The sequence below is a fragment of the Chelon labrosus genome, assembly GCF_963514085.1.
Source record: "Chelon labrosus genome assembly, chromosome: 8".
NCBI classification, from domain to species: Eukaryota; Metazoa; Chordata; class Actinopteri; order Mugiliformes; family Mugilidae; genus Chelon; species Chelon labrosus.
The window spans coordinates 13873649-13892817 of record NC_140358.1 but is presented as its reverse complement, the minus strand read 5'-3'; the positions used below and the strand labels follow the sequence as shown (position 1 = coordinate 13892817).

General features: G+C 45.4%; 2 protein-coding genes across 2 annotated transcripts in view; one reads left to right on the top strand and one right to left on the bottom strand.

Moving 5' to 3' along the window:
• Nucleotides 1–1625: 1625 nt before the first annotated feature.
• On the top strand, nucleotides 1626–11354 carry bicc2 (bicaudal C homolog 2; the record flags this gene model as incomplete). Its single annotated transcript, XM_084549454.1, has 19 exons — nucleotides 1626–1899; nucleotides 3012–3058; nucleotides 3371–3440; nucleotides 3535–3614; nucleotides 3716–3877; nucleotides 3975–4028; nucleotides 4276–4491; nucleotides 4589–4840; nucleotides 5016–5147; nucleotides 5408–5597; nucleotides 6052–6185; nucleotides 6252–6460; nucleotides 7057–7162; nucleotides 7647–7686; nucleotides 8972–9141; nucleotides 9893–10112; nucleotides 10211–10377; nucleotides 10612–10711; nucleotides 10805–11354. The coding sequence occupies 19 exons, from the start codon at nucleotides 1626–1628 to the stop codon at nucleotides 10933–10935; spliced, it is 2754 nt and encodes a 917-aa protein (XP_084405580.1). The 3' UTR covers nucleotides 10936–11354.
• Nucleotides 11355–15203: 3849 nt separating this feature from the next.
• Nucleotides 15204–19169, bottom strand: part of spock1 (SPARC (osteonectin), cwcv and kazal like domains proteoglycan 1) — a 104077-nt gene continuing 100111 nt past the window's right edge. Inside the window, exons 9-11 of the mRNA XM_084550238.1 lie at nucleotides 18497–18559; nucleotides 17388–17525; nucleotides 15204–15973 (exon numbers count right to left, since the gene is read on the bottom strand). Of these exons, the coding sequence (XP_084406364.1) occupies nucleotides 15777–15973; nucleotides 17388–17525; nucleotides 18497–18559 (398 nt within the window). The 3' untranslated portion in view covers nucleotides 15204–15776. The remainder of the gene's footprint in view (nucleotides 15974–17387; nucleotides 17526–18496; nucleotides 18560–19169) is intronic.

Here is a 19169-nt window from a genome sequence, read left to right as displayed (position 1 = left end):
TGTCACTCTGCAGGACGCTTTGGCTTTTCTGTGCCCCCCCCTATTCATCACAGAGTGACGCACGCTCCGATGCTTTACTGGAAACACATCCTCTTCCAGTCAGACAGGGGGGAGTGGAGGGAGGTCTGCTGTTGTGATGTCAGACTAGACTTTGAATAATTCACTCACTTTACCAGTTGCCATGGCGACGCGGTTATCATGTCTTTCACTTACGACCCTCCTCAGGCGATAATAAGTTTAGCCCGCAGTAGTTTGTGATTTTGGTGCGAGATCACTGTAATGTTTGCTGATTTGCCTGGGGCCAAATTTGTCTGGGCGATATGGAAAACATCGAGCTGAGCTGGAAACAGAGTCCCACCAGAACTGACTAATGGAGCAGTTTGTTTTTACTCGTGTTTCAGTCTGTACCTGAGTTCACAGTACTTGAGTATTTTCACTGGCGGCGGCTGCTGCTTCACAGTCCACCTCCATCGCATGAAGAATGATAACCTTTGCTCCAGTATTTTATAGCCGTCCACTTTTTGCCTTACAGGGTAGAACTCCACTTTAAAACATAACAAGCCAATAAAATACAGTGACTGTTGGAGGTAATCCCTGTAGTTTTCAAACGATTTTGTTTATGACCAGAGAATCAATGTATGGATTGTTTAGTGTTCTCACTTTATTTTGTGGCCCTGTGGAGGGACCCGATCCCTTGATTGGGAACCTCTTGTCTTCAGTTCAGGCAGCTGTACTATTAATATTAACTATCTAATAATGTCACTTGTACTTTATCAATCATTTGACAGATAATGCCATTTAAATAACACATCCCAAATATATCAGATTAGCCAATAAAAGTTGTTTGACTAAGATTTATTATGTGACCCCTCAGAGGGGCCAGGCCCCTACACTAGGAACCACTGGATTTAAGATCAACTAACTGTTCTATTGGCATTAAATGTCTATACTGAAGGTTTTTTCTTTTTATCCCGAGTGTTGTTGAAACCTCCTCTCACTGCTGCACTACACCCCTGCGGTCCCCTTCACCCCGACCTCTGGAATCTCAAGACCTCTGCGTCTTATTTAAAAGAAGGGGAGGCCGGGCAGCCACGAACAGAGGTGCAGTGGATGGCTGGATGACCTGTTTATTTTGTTAGCTGTGTCTCCTGGTGTGAGAATGGTTTTCAGGAAGTGTGTGTGTGTGCATGTGTGGGTGAGATGTATATCTTGTCTTATCATTGGCCTTCTATCCAGATAATCTGTGGACGTGGAACTGAGGATTACTGAGGATTCGCAGAGTGAGCTTCTCTCAAAGTTATAGATTGTCTTAGCCTGTCGGGAGTCACTAGGATAGAGAAGGAACTGGCTGCATGGTGTAGAGAAGTGACTCTCCATGTGCATCTATGAAGTAAAAGCCACAGCAGCAGCAAATCCTTCAAGCCTCAAACAGCCCGAAAGGAGAGAGAAAGAGTTAGATTTGTATAGTAAATTAAGTGAAGGGGGCGGGGGATTTAAAGAAAAGGCAAAGGGGGTGTTTCTTGCCCCTCTCTCCCCTTTTTCTCTCCCTGCCGGTCTCCTTGGTCACACACATGCACACACACAACTCTCACACACACAAACACTGACGAGGGCTCAGACCTGCTATGGCCACCGCCACCACCGAGGACAGCTCTCCGGTCCCGGCCACCGCAGCACCCCAGCAGCCTGACTTGGAAACTAGCGTAGAACCCGGCTCAGCAGCAGAGACTGAGCCTAGAGAGGCCCGGTGTGGCAGAGAGGAAAAGGAGGATGAGGAGGAAGAGGACGGGGGAGGAAGCCCCGCTCTGCAGGAGAATGCAGAAAGGGAGAATTTGGACCCAGAGTGGGTGGAGGAGAGGTTCAGGATCGACAGGAAGAAGCTGGAGACCATGTTGTATGGTGAGTGAAGTGAGATGATAAATGTTACTGTCAATACCTGATCATGTTATCAATCTTCCTCTCACATCCTGCCTTATGAGCTGCATTTATTCTGTTTTGATAACTATCATGGGCTCCCTCCCTTCCTCCCCAGCTCCCTCTGTGCTCCCCTTGTTATCTACCTGACCCTGTGCGCCTGTCAGGGCCTCCAGCTGGCTGTGCCCTTGTTGTCACCATCAGTATTACTGCCACCCACTAAACTCCTGTTGCTGTATCATCGTGATTTATGACCTGCAACGGCTTATGCATTCAGAAGTCCTTTTCGCTATTATCATTCCTGTCTGGGAATCAGAGGTAACTGCCTCTGTTAGTTATCGCTGCCAGGCAGGTTTATGACGAATGCCTCCCCTGTGTCACTGAGGAAACTCTACCTGACACTGGGCTACTGCTGCAGATAGAGGATGATATTCGCTCCTGATGGGAAAGTGCTTGAGTGAATTCAGCTCTGATAACTGTGGGTTGTTTTAATGAGTGTGCAGCTGGGATTGTGTTAGTGCAGCTGTTTGAGTAGCCTCAGCCAGGCAGCAAACACTGTGTCTCATCCTGTTTGGCAATAACCTGTCACACTGCATTTGGGACTTCACGTTGATTTTTTCAGATTTCCTCCTGGTTTTTAATTTATTTTATTTTTTTCGTAAAGTGGGGGGTCTTTGCGTCAGCAAATACCACTGATTTGATTAGCTGTCTCCAGGCTAATTTGTGGTTGCCCTCCCCAACCACCACCTTCTCGCTCCACCCCATACTGTTCTCTTCCCATTCCTCAGCTCCGGCCAGCGTAACCCGTAGTGATGAGGGGGGGTGAGGGCGTTCCTGGGGCTCCCCCTGAACCCTGTAAATGTCACCATGGAGCGATGGCCTTTTAAAAATTGTTTATGTTCCCAGCAACCTCTTGTTCCACTTGCTTTGCAAATTTCAGCCAAGTCAACAATGTTGACTTTGAACACACATGCTTAATACTGAACACTTGTGCTGTAAACAGAACAACACAGAGCTGCCGACCAGCTCAACTTGACAAATCACGCTGAATGACTGTTTTGTCTGTTGTCTATGTTTGTCCGCTGTGCGTCTTTCAGCTCCAAAGCATGAGGATGGTGAGACAGGAGAGGAGTTTTTTGAGAGAGTAAGTACAACTGAGAACCCCCCACAATGATCAGTGGTATAAGTTTCCTGGATAAATTAAGCTTATAGATCAGTGTGAGTATCTTAGTCTTAACATTAGTTTCGTGCTCTGCTTCCAGTGATTACACGTTTTGTGGATGCGGTAACTGCATCCTTTGAAATTCAAATGAGGCTTTGTATTCTGAGATCTGCTGTGTGCCTGTGTGTGTGTGTTCTGATTGTATGTGTTAAGGATTTATGGGTGCGTATCTTTGCGCATACAATGACTGCTTCTTCCTTGTTTCTCACTCTCCTATCATTTGTGCTTCCACAGGTGATGAGAGAAACTAACACTCAGGTGAAATGGCCATCCAAGCTGAAGATAGGAGCCAAGTCAAAGAAAGGTAACAAAAAAAAAAAAAAAAAAAGTCACTGCTCTTTGGTCTGGTTTTTTCTTATACTGAACTATATGGCTTTAAAACAATTGTTTTCATATAGATCCACATGTAAAGGTGGAAGGAAAGAGAGCAAACGTTGCAGGAGCCAAAAAGAAGATATTAGAAGTTCTGGAAACCAGGGTAAGCATGATGTTGCAAGTAAATATGTTTTTAACTGTCTTCCTGCATGAAGGCAAGTATTCAGTTCTGCACAAATGACACCCGTGTTTATGTAAAACCAGGTCAACAAGGTGACTCTTAAAATGGATGTGGCCTATACAGAGCACTCCCATGTGATTGGAAAAGGTGGTGGAAACATCAAAAAGGTGATGGAGGTCACCTCCTGTCACATCCATTTCCCCGACTCCAACCGCCACAATTCTACCGGAGAGAAAAGCAACCAGGTAACGGGCGAGACGGAATCTTAATGAGCCCCTAACTGCTGCTTTGACAGGAAAACATGTTAATTTACATGTTAGTTCTTTTTCCAACTTTCACCAGGTGTCCATCGCTGGGCCCATAGAAGGTGTGGAGGAAGCCAGGAGGAGGATAAGAGTGAGTGGTCAATGTGTAATCTGGGCAGAGACTGCCCAGGATAGATTTTGATCCGTCTCAACACTCAATTTCTTCGCTCCTGTCGGACACGAAGATCAATAGAGTGATTAATAGGTTGGCTGGCGCAAAGAGGACAGGTTTATTTTTCAAAATGTCGCCAGTTTGCTGTCTGCCTTTGTTTGTGTTCCACCTCCTTATTCACCCTCTGTGTCTTCTCTTCATCACGCTCTTTCCCTTCTCATCCCAGGACCTCCAGCCGCTGTCCTTGACTTTTGACCTGCCAGTCAGTCTGGTGCCCCAGGCTCTTCCAGATGCAGGCTCCCCGCTCATCCAACAGGTAGTGCAGACCCTGGGGGTCAGTGTGAGCTTCAGGGCTGTGCCACCCCAGCCTCAAGCCCAGCCCCAATTTTATGGAAGCTGCTGCACCGTCTGGGGGCTGCAGGGCAACGTAGCTGCTGTCAAGGTTAGCAAGAAACATTTTCCCTCTGATTCATTTAACGGCTCAGACACCAGCTGAAAAGGGTCAAGCTATCCCACATCTTGCATGCATATATTGACAGAAAGCGACCTGCGTCCTGATGGACCTGCTGCTGGGCTCAGAGGTCACAGGCGGTATAGTGAGCAGCCAGCTGGATGTCACCTCCCAGCAGCATCTCTTCTTGCTGGGACAGAACGGAGCACACTTCCTTAGCGTCATGCACCAGACCCAGACCCAGATCATCCTACCGGACCTCAGCGGTCCTCAGAGTCCTCCCTCACTGCTCATCCAGGGAACCCCAGACGGAGTGTGTCTGGCTCGACAGCAGCTCATGGTACAGCGTTCATGTCCTAAAGAACTATGCTGAGAAGAAGCGAGTGTTTTGTTTGCGTGCGCATGTTAAAACACATTTGTCCTTGTTTCCGTGCCCTTGTGTTGCTGTACGATCAAAATTCAGAATTCATCTTTATCTTTCGTTATTTTTCATTCTGTGGGGCACAATCGTGCAGGACTGTCTGCCCGTGTGTTTGATGTTCGACATGCGTGAAGACGGAGAGGCAGATCCTTGTAAGCTGGCTCAGATGATGCAAAACCTGGGAGTCTTCATTAGCGTCAAGCCCAAACTAAAACAGACCAGCAAGGTACATTTGATCCATGTAGCTTTGCTGCTTGTTGTTTGTCGCCACCTGAAAAGAAATGGTGGCTTTCTTCCTGACATTCAGGGACTACAATATGGAGGTTTAATTGCTTATTTCAGATGCACCGGATTATAAATAAGAAATATCTTCTGAAATATTCCTTCTTAGATTTTAAATTATAAACATGCTCTTCCCTGTAGATCCATGCTGAGTTTACTTTGCTGAATACTGATGGAAAAATCTGCATTGTCTAAATCTATCAGTCAGTGGTGGTGAAGGGTCTGGAAAGGAACATCTCCTGCCTTTATGAGGCCCGCTGTCTGCTCCTGGGGCTGGATTCCTGTGATACTGCCAAGGTGACTGAAGTGACCCCTGACCCCGTGCTCTCCGGCAGCGGGCTGACCAGCTATTGGCTCAACATGTTGCTGCAGCAGCTCCGTCTCTCTGAGCAGGGTGAGCACGCCCCGCACCCCACCGCCACTAAGTGACAATGAGATGAAGAGGCTGCAAGCTGCATCCAGACTGCACATGTTTACCTGGAATTACTACAAGAAATAACATTTATCATCATTATCAAGATAATTGAGAAAACACTACCACAAAACAATATTTTTTCTTTAAGTAAAGCAACATGAATACCTTCTTTCATGAAGAAGTTTGATTCATGTTTCCACTGTGTTGGGAAAGAGACACATGGGCATTGAGAGAATCAGGCTGGTAACACTGACTGTTCATTATTGCTACTTCTAGACATATTTCTGTCTATCACCAAACCTTTCTGTAAATGTTTAGTGTTTTATTTTATTACTTCTGAAACTGATCTTCAAGCTTTCTTCTGAGCATGTTTCAAGATAGACCACAGTAATAATTCTGTCACTGATGTCATGTCCTCTCTCTTTCTGTTCAGGCCCCGTGCATGCTCAAATTACAGAGTTTCTGGCTGGTACTAAGTCCCGGCCTTCTCCACCACCAGGCCTTACCTCTCACGCAGAGGAGGGGAGAACGGGACTGAAGGGCACAGACGGTCGGCTGCTGGAGAAGGTGTTTTATTGTTAATGCGTAAAACAAAAAAAATAAAACTTCTCTGACCTTGGTCCTTGTCCTCAGATCCTTGAAAATGACGACCAGTCCGGCCAATCAGAGGATGAGAGCTCTGAGGTCGTGCTGATGTCACAGCACGAGGTGTGTGAAACAGTTAACAACAGCATCAGCAGGATGGGACAGAACTATCGGAGGGGGAGTCTCCAGGGTCCTGAGATCACCAAGGTATTCTGCCAGGGCAGACGGCATTCAACGGGACAGGCGCTGACGTACAGGTGAGCGTTCACAGACACAGACGCTTGTTTCTCTCACATTTTTTCTTTTCTCAATCCTAACCCAATAACCTAAACAACAACAAAAAAAAAAAACCCTGAGTCACAGCTGAAAAATAAATGACTGACCTTGTTGAGACCAAGCTGTTGTCTAGAGATTGAAGGTGAGTCCTTGCAGTGACAGTGAACAGATTTTTGCCTCCTACAGCGTGATTAATACAGGTGCACACGAACACACACACACCTGCATGTGCTGGATCTGTCGAGAATCTACACATCCTGCTAACACAGAAAACCACGTTAGATGAAGCAAAGCTTGTTGACCTCATCTATATTTGGTTTCTGCTGAATTTCTACTTTTGCCTTTTGTAGTTCTCTGGATGAAAAGACTTTGTAGAGTCATGCAGTTTTAATGGAGCGGCTCTCATTTAATTCTATATTTGTGGCTTCACAAAACTTCTCTTTGAAGTCTTTCTATGGAGTTGCTGTTATCAGGGGGAAAGAAAGCACATGCTCCCAAATGCTGTCCACAGCCGACACACATTCACCTAACCTTTGTCATAACCATAAATGTGTGCGCGTCTCCTTGTGTGTGGCAGACTGCTGAACGCAGACGTTGAAGGAGGGAGGATTGAGCGGAGGAACAGCCTTAGGAGGGACGTGACTCTGGCTCAGAATGTTCGAGCTGACTCATCCAAGGCTGAGGTGAGGAAAAACAGGAATCACATGTCTCAAAATTATACACCGCATCTCTGGAGACAATTTTGGTTATGAGCAATGCTCAGTGGACGCACAGTCAAATCTCCGTGACCCCTGTGGGAGAGTGAACGAGTGAGAGAAAGAGGGGTTTAGGCCATCTGTGGTTGACAAGTTAGATTGGAAAACAGCGGGAACAGTTTATTTTTAATGTTAGGTAATCTATCGATTTGTGCATCCCTGACCTCGGTGAAATTAGATTGCGAAAATTGACTTTTGTGTTTGTTTCCTCCCCCTCTTATTTTTCATCTCTCACTCTCAAAGGTTATTGCGACAAGGATTAGCGGGTTTACCGCCACAGCAGCAGGAAGTGTTGTTTGGTGCGAGTGTTTGTTCCTGCTGTAAATTAGTTTCCCGCTGCCTGTCAAAGAAAAAAAAACTGTTCAATTTCATGCATTATTTACCAACTCGATTTCCTGTTTTTGCGTTGTAGGATTATGACTATGAGAAGAAGAAACTGCTGGCAACCAGAGGTTAGTGCTCCTAAATGTTTAATATTTCCTCCTGTCTCACTAGTGGTTTGTGATCCGGCTACAAAACTAGAGCACTATTAAGCAAGCATTTATTGATCTGTAGTTGCTGTGCTGCTGATGAATATATGAAAACACATTTTGCAGGGGAATTAGGCACCAAAATACTCACTGAAGATTGTTGTTTCGCGTGTTAGAAGCTCCACTTCTGTAAAAGCAAGCCGCTGTTTTTAGATCTTGACGAGGATACAGATTCAGCTTAGTGTGAAAGTACACACGTCTTGTTGAAGAAGATTTATTGTCATGTGATTAAGCCAGATGAAGTAGGGTATTTAGTTTATTCAAGTGTGTTATGGAGGCAAAGCATTAACATCCTGAGCGGAGGCAGGGATTTGATAGAGGGGGCCCACTCCAGCGCTGCTCATTGCCAAGACAACTGATGAAGGGGACCTGTTTATGGGCTGCACTGTGCCAAAGTTATAATAGAGTAGTACTGGCACTCCCACTCAATTCACTCGGGGTGGATACACAATGCAGACAACACACACGTGCACCCTGATACACACGGATGCATGGACACACGCGCAGCAAGCACCACCTCATCCATCACGCAGGATGAGAGATACTGAAGAGATCTGCAGCCAAATGGTACCAAATTCCCTCAGTGTTGCTTTATGGGATTATGAATTAACAGTTTGAATGGGCCATCTGCCTCGCAGTCATTAAGACGCCCATACGCCAGTATATGAATGGGACATTTACTCACACAGACGCACACACACGCGCTCGCGCGCTCAAACTACAACCCACCAGTGATAATCCTGGTGATATCGCACTCTTTGTGGAGTGCTGCTACATCTTTATCGCACATTCTCACATGGACGAGGTCCAGGGTCACTTGTTTGTCATTTGAGCGTGGATACACATCTAAGCCTCCACAATTTGAGTTTTATTAAGTGTGCCACGCGCTGGCGAGGAGCAACGCTGTTTGCGATTCATTATTTAACACATGAACTTGTTTAATTCAGAATATCAAAGATGATGGACAGGCTGCGGATATGAGTACTGATGTGTGCTACAGATGGCAGCGATGGGAATTCACAACTGTTCCGTGTGCATATGCAATATTTCTGTCTTCTCAATCAAAAGCTTCCCCTTAACACCAGCAAAGTCCGTATTTTACATTGCTTGTGTTGTGTTTGGGGCTTGTACCACAGACACAAGGTCAGCAAAAAGAAAAAGTAAGTCTGCATTTTGTTCTTCGCGTGTTTCCATGCATTAATGTCAGCCATGCAGAGGAAGCCTGTGGTCACAGAGGTACGGACGCCTACGGACACCTGGAGCGGCCTTGGCTTCTCCAAATCTATGCCGGCCGAGGCTGTCAAAGAACTCCGCAACATCAGCCGACGCAGCTACAAACCCTATCTGAGCACCACCAGTACCAGCAACCAGCAACAGGTACAGATCCTAGCCTGATGATTACTTAGTGCCTAGTTAGTTTGACTTACTCTACGAGGCTCATTTCGACTCTTACTTTTGCAGAACTTGTCAAACTCTTCTGAAGCTGTTTTTGTTGCAATGCAGAAAAACAAGCACCCCCACTGTGGGCCGCTTACACAGTCTCATTTATTGGTATTTCCCCCCCGAACAGTTGGAAGCATTTATCTCGCCGTGTGGAGAGCAGTGCCAATTTGTACGCTCAATTACCTGAGGCCTGAAACCACCACCATGGTCAACAAAACCACTCTTTGGCAACCTGTTCACCTGAGCTGTTTCAGCTCATCTCCCCTGCTCTTTTAAAGCCTGCCCGGTAGCCAGTGATGGAGGAGCACACTCACTTAGGATAATAAGAGCAAGAGGCATTCCTCCTCCTCCTCCTGCAAGTTCCAATTTTCTCCTGAGGCAACTGGAAGGAAGCATTTGCTATACCCACTGCATTGATAATTTATCGCGAGGGACTTCTGCTGTCACTGGTCAGCCCACAGAGGCTAATGAGCCACTTTAGAAACATGATAAATGGCTCTTCCTGGTAGATCTATGGATAGTATGTCACACACACAATAGAGGATCTGTCGCCACTTGAAGCCTTTTGTCCTATTAACTCCAGATAGAGAGAGGAGATGAGTAGAGAAGATGGTGGCAGAGGCGCCAAACGCTGCACACTTTAATATTTAATGCCATCTCTACATCTCTCTCTGTCTCCATCTAGTCGTGGGCTGCTCAGACAGGGAAGGTGTGTAACGGGAGTGACTCTGAGAACTGGAGGGACAGACGTGGATCCACATCGTTATCCCTGCCCGTCTCTTCTTCCTCCTCGTCCTCCTGCTCGTCCTCCTCCCCTTCCTCTCCCCCGTCTACTTTCTCCTCGTCCACCTCCTCCTTCCCCACGTTTGCGTCCTCGGTGAACAGAAGCAGAAATGACAAACCCTGTAAGTCTTACCTTTGCGTGATATTAAGCCCAATAAAAACAGAAAATAAAAATAAAAACACCACTTTGTAACCCTTTCCCCTGAACTTTGACTCCCAGCGGAGAGCTTCGTGAGCAGCGGCAGCTACTACGAGAGTGTGTGCTCTTCGAGGAGGGCGTCAACCTGCAGTCAGCGGAGCCCTTCCCCTCCTATGATGGATGACCTGCCTGAGCTGCTCAGCCAACTCGGCCTCATCAAGTACATTGACGTGTTTGAAGAACAAGAGGTAAAAACACATGGAGAGCTACAATAAGTAAAAATACACATCATTTAAACAAACAACACACTTCAAGTTGGGTTGGTTGGGTGGAAGATTAAGCCACAGAGGCAGAGAAACACACTCAAAAACAAGCCAACACACACACACACACACACACTCAAACACCAAACAAGGTGTATATGCACTCTATATGTACTTTGAATACATGTCATGATGCAGCCACCATTTGTACTCATCCAGATCGACTACCAGACTTTCCTCACTCTGTCTGATGAAGATCTGAAGGAAGTGGGTGTCTCCACCTTTGGAGCAAGACGCAAGATGTTGTTAGCAATCTCAGGTGAGAATCGGAGACACCAGCTTAGATCTGGGTCTATTTCTGCATCGGTTAAGTTAATCTGCTGAAAATGACGTGTTTCATTCTCTGATCCAGACCTGAACAAGAGCAAGAGGAGGCTCTCGGACACACCCGCGGTGAAGCCTGGCTACCTGGAAGGCGGTGCTAGCGGTAGACTTCCACGAATCGTGGATCTGGAAGTTGCGTCTCAGAGTAACCGCTGGTGAGACGAGACACCAGCCGGCTCAGGGCTCCGTCTGACCAGTGTGGAGAAATTATACAGCGACGCTGTTGCCAAGTGCAAATTTCTTACCTTCAAATCACTTACCACACAAGGAGAAGCACAGAATTGCCCTGAAGAGCTGCAAACCGTACCTTAACATTTAAACCCAGTGCCTTTCTTCTACAGCCATAACCCAAAGCTTTATTCAAATGTAAATTCAAGACAAGGAAGTTTCCCTTCCACACCTCTGATTTTACAAGAAACAAACTCCATAAAACGAAAAAAATGAACATGTGAACGTGTTGATTATAGTTCTTTGTGGCATCTTTGTGCCTTTTTTATGCAAACTCTTTTTCTAGGCAACGTTAACCACAACATTTATGCAACTGTAAATAGATATTTACAAAGGAAAATTACATTACTATAGGGATGACATGTAAAAGGTCGCTGTTAAGTCTCATCCCTGGAGACTGTCTTAGTGAAGCATGCATTTATTAGAGAGTAGAGATAAGAGGACGGAGAAAATGACAAATGACATGAAATTAATTGTCCAGGTCCTCGTTCCAGTTGCATGGTCTGCATCTTGTGCCCTCAAGCCACCAGAAAGGGACTTTTCTCTGTCAAAATGTCACCAGCTGTGTCATGATCTTGTCCCCTGTTTGGGGAGCTTACCAGCAGAGGGCACTGGTGCCACACACTGTGTTTACAAATTCAAGTCACATTTGTACTGCATGAAAAATAATGAATTTGCTTCACAGTGACAAGAGCATTAAACTCCCGATGAACAAGGTGGCATTAGCGTTGAACTATAAAGTTGCAACAATCAGAGAAGAAAAAATAAATTTAATTAGAAAACCATAAATAGGTAAATAAATGTATTAGTGTGAGGGTAATATGACACGTAGCTCGCTCTCTCTTGACTTCTCACCTGAAAATTTTAATTAAACTTAAAACTATTATCAGTAATGGAGCCGCTGCAGCCACTTTTGTTACCTGTTTAATTTACTGGCATGAGGCTGGAGCCAGCGCATTAGTGCTGTCAGGGAGGCTTGGCAGAAATGTACCAAACTGGAGTAGTGTTGTTGGTTACCACATGGAAGTGAATGATCCAAAATACCTCCACTGGAGGGCATGAGGGGGTCTGATCTGTCAAGAGGCTCAACAAGCTGGCTGGCGCAGTGGCAGCCAAGCATGAAAGAGAGTGTGAGTAGAAGTGGTGGGCTGTGACAGATTAGGGAAGATGATCCCTACTTATTACAATGTCTCTGCCAATTACATGAGCAGGCTTTAGACCACTGAACCTCAAATCTGGTCCTCAGGCTCTAGAGCGCTGCTGGATTTCTATGCTGTCAGGTAGTTAATTGCAGTACCCTGGGAACGCAGGTCTAAATCGGCTCTTGATCACACAGCTAGAATGAAAACTACCTGGAAAAATGAGCAGTGATCTGAACCCTGAGGACTTTGGAGAGCCACTAGGACTTTTCACCTGCAAAGCAGCAATCTTGGCACTTGGCCCAGTTGCATAGGAGATGTGCAAAATGGAGCTATGAGCAGACTATTCTAGCTTGTCCCATTTTTTTTTTTTTTTAAGTCTGGTTTAGTACTGGACTTAAAACTCCAAAGTACACTCTGTAGCTTTAGGCGTGTGTATTTGAGTGAAGGCAAGGTATTGATTAGGTTGGTGTACGAGGATGCTCCTGGTTTCCCTGTACACAGGACTGTGACTAAAAGTATATTTTTAAAAAGTTCTCATAAAATGCAATATTTGATCTTACACATGAAGTTTGAAAGTTTCATCAGAACTAAACCACGCTGCAAAGGTCTTCTTCACAACACCTCTCCATGTGTGACACCCCAAATATTTTTACCTTTCATCTGGCTGGTGTCTGCTATGTTTTTTTTTGTATCCCTAAAATGTACAGCCCTGACCGTAATACCTAAAATAAAAATATTTACCTTTCTGTCGAGAGTTAGATATGAACTGTGATCTATGATTAAACAGAAGACGGTTAGTTTAGGACAAAGGCTGGAAACAGGAGGAAATAGCTAGCAAAGTAATAGCTGTAAGATATAAAAATCTTTGTACCATCAGCTTTAAAGCTCATCAACTGAGGCCGTGTGATAAAGCAAGTTGTGGTTTTCCTAGAGTTTGTGTGTGCTGGTATTGAATTTTGCTGTGTGAAAAGATTTAAAATAATAAATACAGAAAGCTTTCATCTGTGAAAGAAGAGCAACACGCCACCAGACTCAAGGCCACAGAACGCAGCCCGGGACTGAGAAATGCGTGTAGACCTGAACCAGAAGCTCACCTTCCCACCTGAAACAGCACGGGGCGTCTGTGTGCGACACACACCCAGGCCCGACCAGCCTGTGGTGGGCCTGCCTCGATTTGTGTGTCTTGTTTTTAAAAGGTCCAAACACCTGATGATGCCGAGGTACACAACTGATGATGTGTCGTGCTGGCGGCGCCGTGTGGTCACCTCCCGGCCCGACCTGGCTCCACCCAAGAGATCATCTCCCAATCCAACCCCACCCAAGAGGACAAGTATTGTCCTGGTCATCAAAGGGATTATAACATCCAGTCCTATTAAGCATTCTGCAAATTGTAAAAAAAAAAAAAAGAAAAACTCCACAAAGTAGCTCAAGTATGTACACTACGTATTGCCATTACCGGCCTCTGTGGAGACCCTTGGTGAATAGGAGGATCCATCTGACAGGGAAGCCATTCGTGGAAAATAAAGCCAATAGAGAAATGAAACAGAGCAATGCAGTGCCCTGAGGATAAAACACAGCCACGCACCCCCCTTACCGAGATGAAGATGGAACTGGCTCCAGGAGAGCGAGTGGGAAAGTGGAAGAAATAGAAACAATAATGAGACTGTGTGTGCTTGTGTTAGGGGATGCTAAATAAAGTGGAGACAATACAGAAAAACACACCAATTGGGATGTGTTTTCTTTACAACTTTCATCACGAAGCCTGGCGACAGTTAAGGATGATGGACCAGCCAGTGTCCTAGAATTGGGTGATTATACACCCTCCACAGCTCCTGGCATAATTTGATGCACGTAGTTAAGCCCATTGTCTTTTCTACCTGACAGAGTATGCAGTGAACTGCTGAATAGGCTTTGTCAAGCCAGAAAATTCGGTTGTCCTTTTAGTGTCCGATTGTTGGTACAATGTGTTTTCAAAGCGCTGAGCAGGCTGTTTGAAGACACTGGGGTCAGCTGTCCCATTAGCCAGTGATATTACAAAAACACTCATTAAGCTTTTATGTTCCTCTGGTTTGGCTTTGCGATTCTCCTCTCTCAAAGGCAAGCGATAAGAGTATTTTCTGCTGCCACCATTTACCAGGGGATGCTGCCTTCTCAAGGTTGGAAAAGGTCAGACTCGATGGAAGGCTTTGATTGTTCTAAGAAGAAAGAAATCCGGGTTTCAGAAGAAAAATAAAACCAAAAAAAGCACAGGAAACTGATGTAAATGTGTTAGTGGTTTCAAAGGGACGTGGTTTTTATTCATCTATTTTAGCCCAACTTGATGAAATATGCTGAAATATGTGAGACTCGTGCTCAAATTAATCACCAGGAGAACAAGAGACACGTGGACACAGACGTGTAAGGTTCAAAAGACACTCAAAGTGCCACTTTACTTAAATTTTCAAAGTTACAAATAAAAGTTCACGCAGTTGACATGGTGAAGATTTCAATTTCAAATCACTGAACATATCCAATGTTGTTAGGGAGAAGAGAGCCTGTTCTCTGCTCGACTTCATTTGTCCTCCCAGCTCAGGAGCAGCTTCTTCTTCTAGTGTCCATGCACAGTCAAAAAGCCTCAGCAGCCCTAGAGCAGCTGGCTGAGACACCACAGGTCTGGACTGTAGGCCTTGCAGTTCTCTTTTCTACGCTGCTATCACTCTGCAAAACTTCCTACCTCCTGAGTTTGGGAGAAGAACCAAAAAGACACTAGACAGCATCAACATAGCAACAAAGTATTGTAGCAGCCAAATAGGCATCACTTTCTGTTCGAGATGCATAGAGCTAGACCTGGCCGAGTAAATCTCTCTTTTACAGAAACACGATGAGAAACATGCAACAACAACGACAATACATCATTAATCTCATTGCTTCCTGGGGCTTTCTGGAACATTCAAGATCAACAGTTAAATAATTTACAATCCTCCGTGAAATAACAGAGAGTGGGAGCATCTCAGAGCCTGGAACTGTGGCAGCAATTTGCGGAAACATCATTGAACAATGGAGAGAGCCCGACGGTGGAACACCGAACATGAGAATGAACCGCTGATGGAACAACAGGGGAGTTAATCCTCAATCTGACCTCCCTGTAGGAAACATATTTACATCCAATACATCAGCTACTGTACGTGGGCTCACAGACTGACCAGAGACTGATATGGACAAGCAGCAAGAGGAGAGAGACAGAGAGAGAGAGAGAGAGAGAGAGAGAATTAGTGAAAGGAGATAGAGGAAGTAATGCAGATAAAAGAGAAGTGTCCATATTAGACGGGGTTAGATGAAGAAGGGTAGAAGCAGAACGTGGACATCTTGAGCAGAGTCCTAACAAGGGCTAAACAACTGTTGGTGAAATGCAATAAACTCTGTTTTCTGTCTGAAGAAAGAGCAAAACACAGGGAAATTAAGAGTTTAAATGTGGTTCACTGAAGACAGAGATCTGGATGAGAACAAAGATTACGAGAGTAGGTTCAGGGGCCAAAAGATGGACTGCTGCCAAGGTAACTGGAGGAAGAGACATCAGAATGGCTTCGGATCAGTGCTGGGTTAACGGAGTTTCCTGGTCAGCTGATGGCAAAGTAAAATAATGGAGCGGAGCTACCAAACATAGCCGATCTCGTCATCCTTGTCCTCTTCCCCGTCCTCGTCATCCTCAATGGCTCCCCGGGGGTGGATCCGGCCTCGTCTCTTCTTCTGCCGGCTCCGCCCGCTCTGTGATGGCTCCTCCTCCTGGTCGTCGAGGAGAATGACTGCACCGCCGCTGCCGAAGTCCCCCGATGTCTCCTGGTCCTCGTCTGAAGATAGAGGACCAAACACACAATAGGATGATTAGAAGATGGCGAGTCAGAGATAAATACAGTCTGCCAGCTTTATAACCGATCAGTACAATAATAATCTCCACTGAGACAAAAAAACAGCCAAACAGAAAAAGGGAAGACGACCTAGATACGAGGCTCCTGTTTGTTATTCCTCAACCTGACACCATAGAGAGACAAGGGGTTGCTTAGCTTGCTACCTTCAGTGGTGTCATTGCTAATGGCAGACCAATGTTGACTCCAGAGCGGCCGTGAACAGTGTGAACAGGCGTCATTATCACAGCTCCTGCCTCAGGCAACTTTTAAGAACTGGGACCTAAAAACCCAACAGTCTCTTTACACCTGTGTACAGCTGTACTCTGGTTGAGTGACACTCGTAGCGTTAAATCAGTCTGGTGTCCTTGTGTTCAGGTTATTGGATAGCGGAAGGCTGCTGCATTGCGGCCCGATTGTTCTACGCAGGGCAGAATGGGAGAACTCCAGCATACTCCAGCCTGGGGCCACTCAGCCACAGTTAGATGAGCTTGTTAGGCCGAAGACAAAGGACTGCTGCTATCTGTGTGTCTGTGTGTGCGTCTGTGTGTGTGTGTGCGCGCAGTGGCTGGACGGACACCTTATCAATATTGGAAGCAGCAATTACTGGCTCTGGACTAGACCAGCATCCGAGTGAGCTGTAATCTGTGCCTGTGAGTTGGCTGTTTGATTGGTAATCAGTATGTCTGCCTAGATTCTTTCGTGCTAATTATTGTTCTTTTTTAGCCAGAGCAAAATCTCTCAACAATTGATTTGCAGCAAAGTGCTTCTATTGGCTATTTGACCATTCCCTTTTAAATTTCCATGGCTGGCTTGGTAACTATGACTTTGACACGTCAAAGCACTTCATTATTTTCTGCCTAAATGGAACAACAGGCAGCAGTTTGTGCGCACTCTCTTCCAAGGAAGTCCACTGCTGCTATAAATTCATATTCTTAACTTCTGGCACTGCATTCTGCCGACAAGTGTGACAAATCTTCCGGCTTGACTTGCAAGACACAAGTGTTTTATCAAAGCTACGTGAGCAGGATATAAGAAGCAGATAGAATCAGACATATTAGAAACAGCCAGACTGGCTCAGGCACGTCTTAGGAATCAGTTTCCTAACAGATAGCGGATCCACTGATACCGGAAAAGATAAAGACTGGCAGTGAGAGCGTCTGAGCTGTACAACAAAGTAGTGGTAGGAGTAGAAGAACAACAAAGATGCAGTTATAATGCTCTCTGTTTCAGTGATTTGTTACGTCTTAAATATATATATATATTTAAAATAGGAATCCGTAATAACAGACACAACAAAACCAAATCTGTTGTTTCTCTGTAGAAAACTGTGCATGTGTTAGTCTGCTCTGGGTCTTACCACAGTTGGGGTTTCCTTGTTTTCTAGAGCCAGCAATCTCGTTGCCATATTTGTCCACACACCAACATTGGCCGGTGCTGCCGTGACACTGAGTCGGTTTGAAGTAGCCCTCCTCGGTACAACGAGGAATATAAGAGCCTAAAAACAGAGGGAAGAAAAAATGAAGGTCTCAGGGAGGTGGCTGGGAAGAGTTAAGAACATTACATTGCTAAAAATAGAACATATGATCTGATCACTGCTCAGCAGAGGTTATGTGTCCTGAAGTTGCAAGCAAAGTTTTTGTGCATTCACAGAGGGAGATCAACAATCAATTACTGCTGCGAAGGTTACGGGACAACAACCATACATCGTGCTTAGGGGGAGGCAGTCACTTTCAATAACACAGATACACACACGCACCTATTTTCTGTTACCTTCATTTGACCCAGTCCCGGCTCATTTCTCAAGCTGTTTTGCTGTGAGCTGGAACGAGCTCCTCCGCGGTGACAGGTGACTAGCTTGCAAAATGTGTGGATGTGTTCTTATAGTGTAGGCCTAGTGTCGACAATCCCCTTTTTCTCACTTAAAGCTATTGATAAAATTTGTCATCTCAGTCTGTGTGTGTACTTTATCCCCGGGCATCTAAATGAGCGAGTGACTCACAGCTGCCACTTATTCCTGTCATGGTTCTGTGTCTGAAGATTTCCCGTAAACCTGTTCTTTGAGTTTCTTGTTTTATTTTGTTAAGTTCTTCCTTGGTTTCCTGTCACCCCCTAGTCTCACCTGTGTCTCGCCACCCCTCTGCCCACTTGTGTATACACGGCCCTGCCTTTCCCCTTTGTTCTCTGTCGCGTCGTCTGTAATCCTTCCCGTCTTCTTGTATGAAACTTCTGTTCTCTGTTAGCTACCCCTCGGCTGTAGTGTTTCTTCTGCCCTGCAGGTTAACCCTTGCGTTTCTTCGTGTCCCTTAGTTTCGTCTCGAGTTTCTGGATTATCCTGCCCCATGTGCGGCGCCTTCAGTTGGTTTTTGTTAGTTTTCATTAAAGCCATTTTGTTCAATACATCTGCCTCATCCTGGTGTCCTGCGTTTGGGTCCTACCTCACCTCAAACCGTGACAATTCCAACTTACCTATGAGGCTCTTTCTTCGACTTTGATTCTGAATCCTGCTCTTCTCGGTTTGACAAGGCAGTCCTGCAACAAGAGAAGACGCAAAATAGTTTCATTAACAGTCACTTGCTCCTCTAACAGCTTAGTGATTTCATACTGGTCAGCCTCTATACACATTATCCCTTAAAATCCACCGCCCTCACGTTCACTACTTTCAGTAACCGTTATCTTCCTCTATACATAATTATTGCAGACTTGTTTTTACGTTTAAAACAAATAATTGGGTTAATAGTTTTAACTCATGTACTCCTGCATCATGGAACATTTACTTTCATTCTATTCATGGTTTATTATGATTGTCTAAGAAGCAATCTGAGAACCCAGTTTTTGTCTGATGACTCAAGGCTCTTTTAGAGTAGTGCGGGACATAGACGCCGTAACTTACGCACTAAGCCTGTGCCGGTGCAAGCCATTTATGCTTGAGCGCTCGTCAGTCTGGCTCACTCTGTGAAAACGCCACCCAAACACCAGTCGGTGCTGTGTCTTTTTTGCCAGTCGGGTTAATTTTTGTTTCTACTTCCTGTTTCACTTTCAACAATGGAGACTGAAACTTTTGCCAAAATTTCACCGAAGACGAGTCGTACAAATGTGAACCTCTTGAGTTAACCTTTCCTCGATGTGTTCCATCGTTATT